The 15071-nt window shown below is 39.8% G+C and overlaps 3 protein-coding genes across 3 annotated transcripts; 1 reads left to right on the forward strand and 2 right to left on the reverse strand.

The window, feature by feature from the left end:
- Window positions 1-371: 371 nt before the first annotated feature.
- On the forward strand, window positions 372-10567 carry LOC136425263 (protein ERGIC-53-like). The gene is made up of 15 exons (XM_066414087.1): window positions 372-565; window positions 1359-1415; window positions 1824-1921; window positions 2331-2438; window positions 2611-2672; window positions 3165-3264; window positions 3835-3958; window positions 4189-4247; window positions 4574-4668; window positions 5060-5111; window positions 5427-5497; window positions 6027-6242; window positions 7669-7843; window positions 8656-8774; window positions 9339-10567. Exons 1-15 carry the CDS (start codon window positions 397-399, stop codon window positions 9373-9375), a joined length of 1542 nt encoding a protein of 513 aa, XP_066270184.1. The 5' UTR covers window positions 372-396; the 3' UTR covers window positions 9376-10567.
- A 1674-nt stretch (window positions 10568-12241) lies between these two features.
- Window positions 12242-14067, reverse strand: LOC136425076 (tripartite motif-containing protein 3-like). Its single transcript, XM_066413833.1, has one exon. It carries the CDS (start codon window positions 13348-13350, stop codon window positions 12322-12324), a length of 1029 nt encoding a protein of 342 aa, XP_066269930.1. The 5' UTR covers window positions 13351-14067; the 3' UTR covers window positions 12242-12321.
- Window positions 14068-14071: 4 nt separating this feature from the next.
- LOC136425909 (tripartite motif-containing protein 2-like) lies at window positions 14072-14551 on the reverse strand. Its single transcript, XM_066414835.1, has one exon. The coding sequence runs from the start codon at window positions 14549-14551 to the stop codon at window positions 14072-14074; it is 480 nt and encodes a 159-aa protein (XP_066270932.1).
- Between the last annotated feature and the right edge of the window lie 520 nt (window positions 14552-15071).

Consider the following 15071-nt stretch of genomic DNA (forward strand, 5'->3'; position numbering starts at 1 on the left):
ATTTTTGCGCAGTTTTAAAATGCTCAAGGTATGAAGTTATTACCCAAATGAGCTAAACAGTGTTAGTAAATGTCACTACCATAAAGATTTCAGATTCTTTTATTTCCATATTCTGGGCCCTAATATTGCTTTGGTTGCCTTTAAAGGTTCTAGAGAGATTCTGAATAATACTTGTAGTGCAATTATGCTTAGATTGAATGAGGTACTGTGTTCCCGAGAAAAATTACCAAATCCCAACATTTTCATTCAACAATTTATTTTACTAAGATCACAAAAAAATGATCTACCTGGGAAAGTGCGCACCTGGCCAAGTGGCTCCGCCCACCTCCTGACCAATCAGCGCGCGCCAAGTTGGTAAATCTTCCCATCCTGCCCCGCGGTGACACACACACCAACATGGCCGCCACCGGCAGATTCGCGGACGCCTTTCTCCTGATTTTCTTCGTTTTTCTCGGCTTTACCTCCTCCCAAACTCCTCACAAAAGGTTCGAGTACAAGTTGAGCTTCAAAGGACCACATCTTGTGCAAAAGAACGGGAAAATACCCTTCTGGGACTACTCAGGACGTAAGTATACCCTCTGTTTTTCAGTCATCCAAAAGCTCAACTCAGCTCAAAACAGTCGCAGACGATATTTTGGTCTGTAAGATTTCCTTTCCTTTAGTGAAGGAAGAATTGGATTTGAATTGTTCCCACGGTGTTTGGGTGTTGCTGAATGCCTTTTTCTTTCGTTGGCGTCCTTAAATGAGATTGAATGCACTGTTTTAAGGGTTGAGACTGGGTTTGTATAGCCTGTAGGCTAGTCGAAACGGTTCCATATGGTAGGTTGTCACACGTTGTCACACGGAAGTGTTCGCCTCCACTACGTATACTCTTCTTGGGTCTAAAAACTTAAAAAAAGATAATAAGAATTGGCCAAAATAGTGCGAATGATTTGCATAAAGGTAAAATTGACTTTTATTTACAAAGTAGATTTTCTGTGAGATCATACATTTCTGAAACAATTTTTACAGCCTTGAGAAAGAGGAGTTATGTTATAATTAGCCTCTACCAGGCTCCAGAGGTGGCTGGAAAGAGTAGAAAATATTATTGGACAAATAATTGGACAGAGGAGTTTGCTGGATTACTCAATATTTTGTCACCTCGCTACGAATTTCGTGAATAGGACGGCTTTCCCTACGAATTATGGGAAATAAAAATAGGCTGCCAACGTCTTACAGATAAGAGCATGCAGACCCTCCAGAGTTATGTGGACTCGGGAAGTATTGGAATGGTGTCAAGTCATCCGAATATTATTAGATAGTTGCATTATTTTCTGCTGTAGAGTTTTTGATAGACGTTGTTCACTGTTCTTTTACAGATTCCATTGCAAGCGATGAACAAGTTCGGATCACCCCCTCCCTCCGGAGTAAAAGAGGTAAGCAGATGATTGTCTCCATTTTTGTAATTTTCAAGTTCTCCAATCCAACAAGTGTGGTGGGTTCTTTATCGTTCTTGAGGTGTGGCTCTCCTCAAACGAGGGACCACCATTCAACGTCCTGTCCAGTTAGGTACTCATTTTCACCTGATCGAGTTAACTGAGGAAAGCCCTACAATTGATAAAGGGCCTTTTCTAAGGGCACAATACCAACAGGGCATGCATGTCAGGGGATTTGAACTTGTGTCAAACACTTTACCATTATGCTATGCTGACAGCATGTATTGGCCCCTCTACATTTGTTCAGAAATGCACTGTGTGCCCAGTGCAAATGCCTCCTTTCCTGGCACTGTAGATTTCAGTCCCTGTGCGAACTTAATTGATTTTGCATTTCCTTTCCCTCTGTAGGTAGCGTATGGAGTACGTACATCAACGGGCATGACCACTGGTACATCGAGGTCACCATCAGGGTCACAGGAAGGGGGCGAATAGGAGCAGACGGTCTGGTGAGCTTTGTAAAACTTTTGTCTTGTACTTCTTAGTAGGTCAGCCAGGCACTCAGAGTCAACCCAACACTTCTCGATGTTTGGTTCTTTTGTGTGCAAAGGTTTGATGCCCGAGTCTTCTGCCTGGAGCTCCGTCATGCATTGGGCTTTATGTCACGATCCAAAATGACTTCTACACAGACACTCACTCACTATCCAGTTTAACGTCTGTTGTTCCCTGTCTTGTGAGAGTTGGACATGCTTGCACATAGGTAGATGTTGTGGCTTGATAAGCAGACCCTCTCTGTCCTCTGGGTTAAACACTATGTAGGTTGAGGAGGAAGTCTTGCCTTGTGTTATCACTCCATCTCTAACATGGTCCCATACAAGGCTCCCTAATAAAATCTGTGCTTCGTTTTTCTCCTGCCAGGCTATCTGGTACACGAAGACGCGTGGCCTGGACGGACCGGTTTACGGTAGCAGTGATCGTTGGAATGGTGTTGGCGTTTTCTTTGACTCCTTTGACAACGACAACCAGGTACATAACTTTCTCAAAAGCCACTTGAGGTAAAGGTACCAGAAGATATTTTAAAAACTAGATGAGATACAATACCATTCTAGTTATAGCAAGGGGGTTTCGGGGGACGTTGACCGGAACATAGAGACATAACAGTGTAATGATTTTTTGTATCCTTGTAATTTTCCTGCAGCACAACAACCCATATGTGCTGGTTATGCAGAACGATGGAACCAAATCATACAACCATGCCAAGTAAGACCTGCAGCTTATCTAGATTATGTAATAGGCTTGCTGTAGTGTTACAGTGGTTGGTTTGTTTTTGCATGTCTATGCACATGTTTATGCATGTTTGTGTGTATGTGTCATTGTGTGGTAGTTGCATAGAAATGTAAGACCAGCATCTTATATTGATTGTGTAATAATAGGCTTGCTGTAATGTGTGTGTGTTTGGTGTGTTTTTGCATGTCTGTTTGTGCATGTGTTAGTCATTGTCTGGTAGTTGCAAAGAAATAAATTCTTTACGCAGTGACAAATACACATGCACAAACACATGTACACACAAAAAACACATGTACAAGTCTGTATGACACATTTGTGTGAGTGAGTACGTATGTTAGTGTGTACAGTTGACTTGGGGTTATCTACTTTTATTTGCCTTTGTATGACATATTTGTTACTCTTGAGTGGAATAAATTGTTTTCATCTGTTAAGTCAAAAGTCTGATTGTTCTTTCCTCACCTCTAGTGATGGTCTGACCCAACAGTTGGGTGGATGTCTGCGAGACTTCAGGAACAAGCCGTACCCTGTCCGCGCTAAACTGGAGTACTACCAAAACAGGCTTACGGTATGTATCGACATTTCAGGGTTTCAAATATGACCATTGTTACTCTTGTAAAAATTTAGGCTGCCAAAAGTTACCTTTACTGTAGTTACTTCAGCCCCAATGGAGTGAAGTGTTATTTTTGGCTCAAAATGTTTATTTGTGTGTGTGTGTGTGTGTGTGTGTGTGTGTGTGTGTCTGTGTGTGTGTGTGTGTGTGTGTGTCTGTGTGTTCAACTGCACTGCAGTTTCTGTATGTTCTGCCAGAGGGAGAAGTGCAGTTCCTATCAATTCTGCCAGAGGGAGAAGTGCTGTTCCTGTATGTTCTGCCAGAGGGAGAAGTGCAGTTCCTGTATGTTCTGCCAGAGGGAGAAGTATAGTTCCTGTACCTGTATGTTCTGCCAGAGGGAGAAGTGCAGTTCTTGTATGTTGTGCTAGAGGGGGCAAAGTCTGTTATCCCTAATTTCCTTGAGTCCATTCACAGCCATTCAACATTACAAAAAAGATACAAGTTCTCCCTGTTTTTATCTAGATATTCTTGCATATATTTATTTGTGTATGCTAAAATCTGAAAGATTGTTCTGTATTGTTTCAGCTGTGGTACAACAACGGAATGACCCCCAACAAGGATGAGTATGAGTTGTGTATGCAGACACACAACATCCACCTCGAGAAAGGGGGCTTCTTTGGGGTTTCAGCAGCCACTGGAGGACTAGCAGGTATAAGAGAGGCTACTTAAGGGGGTTTCTGAGCAGTAGATATCATGATGTACATGTACCCTAAACTAGAGGGTATATTTTGAGTTTGATTTTGCGATCATACGATTTGTGGTGTGAGTTTTTTAATGTTTTTAAGATGCAATCACTCAAATCTGCTACATTGTTTATTGATGTTTCAAATGCCAAACCAAAATAATTTTCTACAAGCTTTATATTTTTTCCTTTCTCAGATGACCATGATGTGCTGTCATTCCTGTTCTACAGCCTGACACCCCCTACATCAGAAACTGTAGGTACCCTCTGAACACATGTAGCTTTCTAGTAATGACTTGTATGAACACTATATACAGACTGGAACCCTCTATTTTTTAGGTTTAAAGCAATGATGAAAGACAGTTGAAAACACTGAGTCAGAGACATTGCAAAAAAAGGAATCATATTTTTTCTACTCGATTCCTGGAACAGCATTTCTCATTTTAATTCCGGCATGTTTCTCTTGGAGCAGGTTTTGAGGATAATTTGACATTCATAAAAGATCCATATGTTTGTTGCCTGACATAAGTAATCCTGAATGTATATGATGATGAATGTATGTTTATGTTTGTCACCAACCAGACAGGAAAGGAAGGTATGATCACTGATGAAGAGAGACAGAGATTCACTGGCGAGTTTGACGAATACCAGCAGAAATTTGAGAAACAGAGAGAAGAGTAAGTAAAGTGATTATAAGTGTTTTGAAACTGTCCTATCATCCCATCGAAAGATAAAACATTTTGCCTTCCTTCAGTACAAAGACACAGGTACATTTGTATCTATGTTCCTGTTAGTATCTTCATTTTGGACAGATTAGGAGTAAGATGAGATGTATGACAGATTGGGAGTAAGATGAATGATATATGTTGATTGAGTTATTAGGACTCAAATGACTGTGTATCTCTGTTATACCGGTAGTGTATCTGACCCTTACCTCTTCCCTCATGACCTCAATGAAAAGCGGCCTGCATGCCGATTTGAGCTTATCATGAATAACCAAAGGTCCAAACAAACAAACAAACAAACAAACTAACAAATGTAAGTTTAAGATGTCTTTATCTTTTGTAGGTATGTGAAGGAACACCCCGATGCACAAGTGGAGACAGAATTTGATGCTGTGGTGAGTAAAAGAACTTTGGAGACCTGTCTGTGTTTGTGCCATTTTCAGGGATTTCAAGTGGTCACAATATTCTGGTACTGTAATATACATGTAAACTTTTGACAAAGACTGTACAAAAAGACAGGTTCATTACATGTACTACATAGTTTGTATACAAAATAAGTATTAATGTTACATTACTGCATCAAAACAGGTTGTACATATCTCTCTCTAGTTTCTAAAGATCTGTGTTTTCCACAACATGCTATTTGCATCTATCTGTTTTAAGTTTAGCAAAAGATGAAGTGATTTTGAGGAGGGTATTTTTTTTTCTAGTTTGAACGTGAGGAGGAAAGGGAACTAAGGCTGATCTTCGAAGGGCAGGAGAAAATCCACAAGACAGTGAGGTAAGGAAAACCACTTTCATTTGTGTATTGTTTCTTTTCTTCCTGTCTCTAGCTTGTTTGCTGTAATTGGGAAAAGGCCTGATCAAGCACTTCTTGCTTCTGTCCAGTCTATGTATCTGTGTAGCTGGTATAACTGCCCTTTGGCATAACACACCAGCTTCACAGGCACGCAGCACGGCAGCAGCTGGTTATATTACTGTACACTGAACGGCCTGTCACGCCTAGTCTTTGCACATCTGACTGCAAGCGTTTTTTACTTTAAAGCTATGTAGTGTCTAGTGAGGATGCTCCTACAGTACTTGATGGCAACAAGTTTCATTCTACGATCATAGTTCTAGGAAAAAAAAAGAACCCTAGGTTGATAAATTTTGTACTTGAAGACATAACTATTTCTTGTTCTTTTCTTAGCTGGTATAAGTTGCTTAGTAGTTGGTATGTCTACCAGCTTATTAGTCATTTTGTACATCATGCATTATTCTCCTCAGAAAATACACATGAAAAATAACAAGATATGTTGTCATGGTAACAGGGACTTGCAGAGGAAGCTGGACGAGATCATTGGTCGACAGGAGCGTACGCTATCTCTGGTGGGGGCGGTACAACAGAACATGCCGTCGGCGGGCAGTGTCCAGGCTGCGGGGGCGGGAGGGGGCCAGCCGGCCGCGCCGATGCCCATCCAGAGGCACGAAGTGGACGCTGTACTGACCGCTCAGAGAGAACTCACACAGGGACTACGGGATCTAAGGTCAGGAGATTTTGGGACAGGCTATTAGCTAGCAGGGTGTCAGGGCGTCTTTTGGATGCCCTCCTTTTGCAGGGGAAACCCAGAGTACACCCTGGGACAGCATGAAAATTGATTGACCAACAAATTAAAGCTATTAGGTAATTGTTAACCCTAAAAAATGTGTACCATTTGGCAAGCAAAAAGAATGGAAAATCAAATTTATCACAAGAAACAGTTGCTGTAACAGTAACTGAATTACCAGAGACTCTTTGATTTCATACATTTAAATTTCCTTGGTTGCCTTTTTACATCATTCTACTGTCATCATTATCTCCATGAAAAATGGAGATATTGTTTTTGGTGTGTCTGTGTGTGTGTGTGTTTGTGTTTCCGGACTACTGTAGTCAGCATAACTCAAGAACCCCTGGATGGATTACGATGATATTTGGTATCTGGGTGGGTGTTGTGAAGCCGAAGGTCAGGGTCGATTTTGGGCCCCCTGGTATGTGACCTTGGTACTGCAGCAGAACTTCAATTTTTGTATCTTTTGACTTGGACGTGCTGTGGTCTTGATTTTTGGGTGGCAGATAGCCTGTGATGTAATAAAGAAGTGGTGTAGGTTTGGGCCCCCTAGCAGCTTTCTCTGGAACTGCAAGGGCGTTTTCGTGAAAATCTTCTATGGAGAATAACTGAACAAAGGAACAACGGATTTCCATGATATTTAGTATGTACGTAGCTTAGATAGAGATATACACAATGAAGTACAAATTATGCTAATTGGGACTTAATTTGCATATCTAATGAGGAAAATCTTTATTTACAGTGTTTTCCATTATCAGACTCAAATACATGTAACATATGTAGTTTATGGAAAGTGGATCATCAACAGGTACCAATTATGCAAATAGATTCCTAATTTGCATAATTAATGCAAAACACCATGTCTCATCTAATTGGAAAATTATAGGACTGTCAATATGATACTTAGTATGCAGGTAGCTTAGACAGAGATATGCATAATGAAGTGCAAATTATGCTAATTGTTCCTTAATTTGCATAGCTAATGAGGATTATCCATATTTGCAGTGTTTTCCATTATCAGACTCAAATACATGTAACATATGTAGTTAATGAAAAGCGGAGCATCAACAGATACCAATTATGCAAATAAATTCCTTATTTGCATAATCAATGCAAAATACTATAATTCATCTAATTTCAAAATTATAGGACTGTCAACATTGCAACATGTAAGGTAGATAAAGGTGTTCATGACCAAGCATATAGTATGCAAATGTGTAAGTCATTTGCATGAATAGAATTGTTCATGGAGATTTGAGGTCGTGGAACTCTTGTTATCATTTGTGTTCTACTGATGTCAGCAGTCTTTTGTAAATAATCAGTGTTTGAAAGCAATTGTTTGAATTATTGTTTGTTGCATACATAGATCCAAGGTAGACACGATCCACAACCGAGCGGCCACGATCGAGTCGAACCAGCAGCGTCAGATCCAGGGTCAGGGTCAGGGGGGTCAGGGTCTGGATCCTGACATCCTACCAGAGCTGAGGGACAACCTGCACCATGTCAAGAGGGATGTCAGCTCACTCCTCATACAGAGACCTGTGAGTTCTTATGTCTTCATTGATTGATTTTGCTGAAGTACGATATACAGCCAGTGATAACCATGGGTGTTACAAAGGAGTACAAGTAGTCTTTAAAAGGACACAAATTCGCAAAATCTACACTTAGTACCTGCACTGAAAATTGGAAGAGAAAAATTGTAATTTGTCCTTTAGCTTATACTGTAATTCACTTTATATTCATGGTAGCAAAATTTCACGGTGTAAGAAAAATGGACAGTTTCACTGAACTTTAACTTCACGGTGGCGGCAAGTGATTTACAGAACATATATGTGAAGGAATTATAAATAGTAACAACAGTTTTTTTTTCACGGTATTAATGATAAGTTCACGGTACAAAAGTGACTGCGAATACAGTGAACATAAAGTTACAGTGAAAGAAACAAGAATTACAATACATGTGCTTACATCATGTTTTGGTAATTTTTTTTTTCTGAAGCCAGAAAATATTTGTCCTGTGCTAGTAAGGATGGTATGTATGGTTACTATAACACAACAGCTATGCTAGCAAGTGGCAACAGCTGACTCTCCTTAACCTTCTCCCTGCTGCCTGGCTCCATAACCAATAGAGAATGGGGTGCCAAATGGCTACTTCAGTGTGCTAAAGGTTAATCATTTTGCCATCAATAAGCCTCCCTTGAAACACACTGTATACAGATGATGTAATTTCTCATAGGCTTTATAATTAGTTCTGTTGGTATCTGACAACTTCAGGAGAATGACATCAATGCTGGTAGTGTATGTTTGAAGATAAGGTTTTGAAATTCGATGTCCTGTTCTTTTGTTTTCCCAGAGTTCCCAGCAGCTGTCGTGTCCGCAGATACCTGAGTACCCACAATGCATCACACCAGTGTACTTCCTGATTCTAATATTTGTGCAGTCGGCAGCATTTGTTCTCTACTTAACCTACAAGTGAGTTATTTTAATTTTGTTATTCAAAGATGTAGACTAGTGTATTATTTTTGTGTGTCAAATCAAAAGACATCTATGCTCCAGTGATTTAGATTTTTATGATAACATACTCGTTTGGACATAGAAAGCCAAAATATCATAATGCAGAATCTAGCATTTGGTTGAAGTAGTTAATCAGTGTTCATACGGCTTACTATTTTTATGACTGACTGACCCATATTTCTATGTTTATAGTAATTATACAATGAACTGACCCATATTTTTGTGTTCTTGACAAATGTAACTCACTGACCCATATTTCTGTTTTTTTAACTGACCCATGTTTGTTTTTAAGGTCTGAATGACCCATATTTTTGTATTCTTATGACTGACTGACCCATATTTTGGTGCCCACTGACCCATATTTTTGTTTTTCTGACCGACCCATATTTATGTATTTTTGGTTACTGACTGACCCATATTTTTGTGTTTTTATGACTGTCTGGCCCATAATTCTGTGTTTTTATGACTGACTGACCCATATTTTTGTGATTTTATGACTGACCAATTTTTTTTTGATTGCAGGAGCAGGCAAGAAGCAGCCAGCAAGAAGTTCTATTAACGATGGAGACACGGTAGCAAGGTAGCCATGAGCAAACTGGAGATATTTATACAAATGTGTCATGATTAGATTCTGTTCTATTCTATCACTGTGCTGTACATGTATATCATACAGGCTCGTGATTGTGTTTTTAAAAAGTATTGTACAGTTTCTTGTCAGTCTTGCCCTGCTGAAAAGTGTTAAATATGTCAAATGATACAAAAGAAATGTGTTTTTCAAAGGGGATAAAATGTCAATGTACGTTTATTCCAGGTATATTGCTAATTTACTCAAAGTAACAATAGAATCAGTGAAGTCTGTGGTTAATTTTCAATGTTGTAAGCTATTGCAGTTCAGTTCCAAGCCAATAGGGGGCAGCCTGTCCAGAAGTAAACCTTAAGTCTTATATGTATAATTTGCAACTTCCAGTAACAAAGCTCCATTTTAGAGTCATACAAAAGTAGAATTATACTGTGATGAGCAATTGCTTTGTATTCCATGTCATTGTGATCAACTTTAAAAGTTGTAAGCTCTTGCAGTTCAGTTCATAGCTGCTAGGGGTCAGCTTTTGTAGATTAAACCCTACGTGTTTTATGTATGGGTTGCACCTACCTGTAACAAAGCTCCAGGGAAAGCTGTACGGTCACAATGTAGAGACATGCAAAAGTAGATTTATGTTGTAGGGGCTAATTTCTTTGTATTCCGAGTTATTGATATGTCAAAAGACTTATTTTGCTGAGATCTGAGGAAATAATTGCAAAAGTGCCATTGAGTATTAAATCTTCCAAGTACTTGTATACAGAGTATGTTACAATTTAGGCCTGCAATATGGTGTAGAATTTGAGGTAAAATTCACAACAATAGCATGTGAAAGATGTCAAATGACAAGCATATTTTCTAAAAATGGTTTTCTTAAAGTTATGTGCAAATGTGGCAGTATCAAATGGTTCAGTGATCAAAAAATTTGATTGTTGCTAAATTTAACCTTCTCCCTGCTGCCTAATCCCATAACCAATACAACTTTGTTGCCAGAAGGCTCCTTTAGCAGTAAAAGGTTAAGACAAGAAAGTTACTATGAAGAACTTTGTACATTGTGATTGGTGATCTTTGTTTTATCAGTGTAAAATATTCTGTGAAATGGAATATGGAGATTTCGAAAACTTGCCAAAGGTGAAATTAAAGTTACATTGTAGATGTCCTACTGTAGATGATATAGATGTTTAACACTTGAGTTTCGCAAAATCATCATGAACTTCAAAGTGTCATCTCTACAATGGTAAAAAAAAGAAACTACAAGAAAGTTTATAGAAAGCTTCATTTAAAGTTCTAGCTGCCATAGATTGAATAGAAAATCATGCCTGTCCAGAGGATTCTGCCATATTGCATTAAAATGGTTAAAAAGGTTTGGAACTGCATTTGTAAGCAGTGACACCTATGGCTGCAGTACCATGTGAACAAGTCAGAATTGCCACGAGGAAGGTGAAAGTCACCAAAATGTCAGTTGAATGAAATACTTCAGTGAATTACCAACCTGATGAAACTATTCGTGGGTTTAAAATGCAGTAAAAATGTGCAAACTTTCTGTGCAATTTCATGTCAAAACCCTGTACAAATGTCGTCTCTACCAAGTCTATAGTAGTCCATCAACTTATGTACTACAAACCATTTATAACATGACAAGAATTGTTTTGGCCATGGATTCTGGTTTCTTCGTTGTAGCAGTCAGTGAGATCTTTGCAATGTAAGTGTAACAAAGAAGTGAAATGTTATTGCCATATTGAAGCTGTATCAAATGTCTCTTGTTATGAACTAATAAATGTTTAATTTTATTGTAAACTGAAATGTCTATGACTCCATATGTTTGATTATCACACGATTTCTTACATTTATACTGTACTTCAACCCACTTCAACAACTTATCCTTTCCTTTGTGTGAATGGAAAGAGAAACCCTTCCTAAAAACATTACGTTATAGTTTGGTATGGTTATATATACACAAATACCTTTGTATTGCTACCAAAGAGGAGAAATGTTCAAAAAATGACAGTTAAATCACAATCATGCCATATATGGCTATACATTTATATGGCCATATACAAATGTATGGCAAACCTGTATATTTGGAGTTCTCCAACTTCCCTGCTTGACATAGCAGACTCGGGAATGTGATAGTGTATAATAGTCACATTGATTTTTATATCAATGTGACCTTGTGTCCTACCTGGGCCAGAATAACGTTTCTAATATGGGTGTTCCAGACAGGCTCGTATTTTACAATATCCCATGGGCTTTTAAGTTGTATTGCATGGGCTTTCATCAAATGTTTACTTCATCAAAGATCACTACACACCCAATTAAAGCATGTACTAAACACCCTTCAACTCAATGATAAACCATACTCAACATTACCACTTTAAAAGTGTTTAGAAACAGAAACATAGATCTGAGTGCATCAGCTTAAGATCTAAATACATTCCTGGGCCCAAAAGTCTACTGTTACTGTATCATAGTATACCGGGGTATTACTGAAAATTTGAAAAACTGACTGAAGTTGCCAACATGCAATGAACTAGTCTCGAGAAAGTATTGGCATTAGAACAAGTACACGTCTTGACTAAGCTCCAAGCAGATCTAATGGTTGCGAAGATCGTATCCAACTGGCAGAAGAAGTTTTTATGGCAACCTAAGAAAAAACTTCTGCCAGTTGGATACAGTCTTCGCAACCATTAGATCTGCTTGGAGCTTAGTGAAAACAGCACTTTTTGTAAGAACTTTTACAGAATTGTACTCCACTATTTGCTCTGTTGATAGAAGTTGAACCAAACAGTAAATACAAAAAAATTATCTAAAATTCCTTTCGGCCAGTGAGGCAATATGGAAAAAGAAGAATTGTAAACAGTTTTACAGCAAAACAAATCAATACATTGGTCTCTTTATGTGGGTTCTATTTTGCTTTTTGACGTAGTTTTACATAACATGGATGGTATGGTCCCTCAAATCAGTTACCACAAGCTGACCCTGTGTTGCCGTGGCAACAGCACATGGCTGTGTCATTTCTGTAGTGATGTGTTTGAGGAATCTACCTGTCTTGTCAAACATCTCCACACGGCTGTTTCTGCTGTTAACCACGATGATGTTACCTGCCCTGTCTGTACAGACGCCCATGGGCCCTTGCAGCTGACATTCACCACTTCCCCCAAACTGGAACAGAAACTGTCCGTCACCGCTGTAACCATGGATACAGGGATTGCCACAGTCTGATACGTAAACGTTCCCTTCCCCGTCCACAGTGATGTACCATGGGTGTTTCATCCTCTGTTGCCTTAGTACTAGAGATGCGAGTGCGTTCTTCTTCCCCACAATTCTCACAAGTGTTCCATCTGGCCTGAACACCATCACTTCACCATGTAGGTTGTCCCAGTCTCCGGTGGTTTGTGTCATGAGGATATGGTTCCTCCTGGAGTCCACGGCAACCCCTCTCACTTTCCCTGTCTTCTGTAGGTCAATCTTCGTCACTGCCCTGCCCTGTTTGGTGTACTGCACAGCAAACTCTGCCTGTTCTGCCTCCCCCACCACCCACAGGTTTCCCTGCCCGTCTATAGCTACGTCACTTGGTTCCATTGCCTGTCCACCTCCAGGCACGACCGTTGGGAACTGGTGGACGAATGTTCCCTGCAGGGTGAAGACTTGGATTCTCTTGTTCCATCTATCTGCTACAATGATCTCCCCTTGATCTGACACTGTAACACTAGAGGGAAACTGGAATTTTCCTGGTCTTGTGCCCTGTCCTCCAAATGTTAGTGTTTGTGAGTGTGACTGGTGGTAACTTGTGGCCTCTACCGTATTAATACTAGATGTGGGTGATGCTGGGATTGGTGCAGATGGGATAGAAGGTCCGACCATCACATGTCCTAACATTGGTACTGTGTTAGAGGGGTGAAAGACAGCAGGCTGGGTTTGTACACGCTCATGTGTTCTTCTTCCATGCTTTGCCATGATGCCTGTTAGAATGGTTTCCTGGTGGAGAAAAACCACACCACTCCGCTAAAACCAGGGACACTCATTCAATCTCGAATCCACGGACATCCTAGATCGTGAAGAACGCTGGTTCGAACGGGGAATTAGAGAAGCAATATATGAGAGGATGTACAACCCCGCCCTCAACAGGAAAGGGGGTCTACGCGTTCAACTTTCAGGCACCTGGGATAATGCACTGCCCACGACCCCCCAACCCCGGACAAGCAACATTTAGTTACTGTACTAGAACAACAGTAGCTAATTGAACTATTGGCATAAACTTTGTCTTGAATTAATCTTCTTTTTAAAGACTACTTCAAGACATCCTAAATTGTCTTTACCTCATTAACATAATCTATTCAGAGTTTTGGTATAAAACCTTGTGTTCTCAGTCCTATCGTTAGTCACTGACGAAAGACAGTGGATACTGTCTGAAACGTCTGACTGTTTCAAAATCTTATCCAGTTGCTTGAGTAATTATTTTTGGCACACCACTTTTCCCCATTTCTTCTTCTGCTTGATCACAGGCATCAGACAGTTCATGAACATTTTTAGACACTCTGTCCCTTTCCTTTTGTAACATTTCCATGTTTCGCTTATCGTTTTCCTCAACTTCAGACAAAAGATAGTCCTTGCTTGCGGTGAGCTTCTGTACCATTTGGTTGTAGGCCTCAATAATGCTGTAGTTAGTTTGTTATTTCTAGATCTGTTCTTTCAAAGTTTTCTCCTTTTCTGTCAGGCTTGTCATATAGGTGCGGTAAGTCACTAAGTTGTTTCTCCCTTCGTCGAGAAGCGCTTGAACTGGAGCTTTCCTTTCCTCTGCGGCCTTCTTCAGGCTTATGGTGCGATGGTCGCTGTGCTTTTGATCCAAACACTCGTTGCAAACTGGCACATCACACTCTTCACAGTACAGTTTGATTTCTTCGGACTCATGCAAGAAACATAAATTTTTGGACTCCGTAAACTCCTGTTGGATTCTTGTTTGTAGACTTGTAACCAGGATGTTGTTTGGTAGATCTTGGACCCCCTTGGGTGGCTTCCTTACCGCCTGACGACAAACTGGGCATTTGAAGGTTGTTTCCCTCTCTGTGAGGTGTTGTAGACAGTCCTGACAGAAGGTGTGCTGACAGGGCAGGTCTTCTTGGATCTGTGTCCCCAAACTTGACGGTGCGGCTGCCATATTTTACTTCCTCTTTTTCGGTCCTGTGACAATCTTGTGACTATATATATTATAAGCATGAGGTCAATTGTTTTAATAGTGATGACAGGTTTGTTTGCATATTATGTCATAGTTTCAGTGGTGCTTTGTTTACATACCAGTGTATGTAATTCAGACGTGACCTAGCAAAATTGCATTGTTCCAAGACTTGCCTAAGTTTGTTTACATCCCAAGCTCTGTAAAATAATCAATATTACCCAAAATTTGACCCCAGTCCTGAAAAGTGATTTTTCAAGAGTTTGGAGCCCAAACTACAATATGCAGCTAGTGCTTTCACATTCACAAAGATTGTTATCACTGCTTGTTTGGCAGCCTAAACTCAGGGCAAAGTCCAAGTGTTATGTTTGTCCTTGGCTCATAAATATATGTGTGACACTTCATACTTACAATGTGCTTATCATCATATATTCTGACTAATTCCTGCTATACTCACATTTGTACTGAATGTTAGAGATGCGCTATACACACTCCTAACTGAATG

The sequence above is a fragment of the Branchiostoma lanceolatum genome, chromosome 19 (genome assembly GCF_035083965.1).
Source record: "Branchiostoma lanceolatum isolate klBraLanc5 chromosome 19, klBraLanc5.hap2, whole genome shotgun sequence".
Lineage (NCBI taxonomy): Eukaryota > Metazoa > Chordata > Leptocardii > Amphioxiformes > Branchiostomatidae > Branchiostoma > Branchiostoma lanceolatum.

What these genes read in the sequence shown, in the direction of transcription:
- LOC136425263 (XM_066414087.1), top strand. Translation starts at nt 397, where the DNA reads ATGGCCGCCACCGGCAGATTCGCGGACGCCTTTCTCCTGATTTTCTTC. An exon ending in AAAATCCACAAGACAGTGAG is followed by an intron (nt 5,498 to 6,026) that starts GTAAGGAAAACC and finishes TCATGGTAACAG; the next exon opens with GGACTTGCAGAGGAAGCTGG. An exon ending in GTTCTCTACTTAACCTACAA is followed by an intron (nt 8,775 to 9,338) that starts GTGAGTTATTTT and finishes TTTTGATTGCAG; the next exon opens with GAGCAGGCAAGAAGCAGCCA.
- LOC136425076 (XM_066413833.1), bottom strand. Translation starts at nt 13,350, where the DNA reads ATGGCAAAGCATGGAAGAAGAACACATGAGCGTGTACAAACCCAGCCT.
- LOC136425909 (XM_066414835.1), bottom strand. Translation starts at nt 14,551, where the DNA reads ATGGCAGCCGCACCGTCAAGTTTGGGGACACAGATCCAAGAAGACCTG.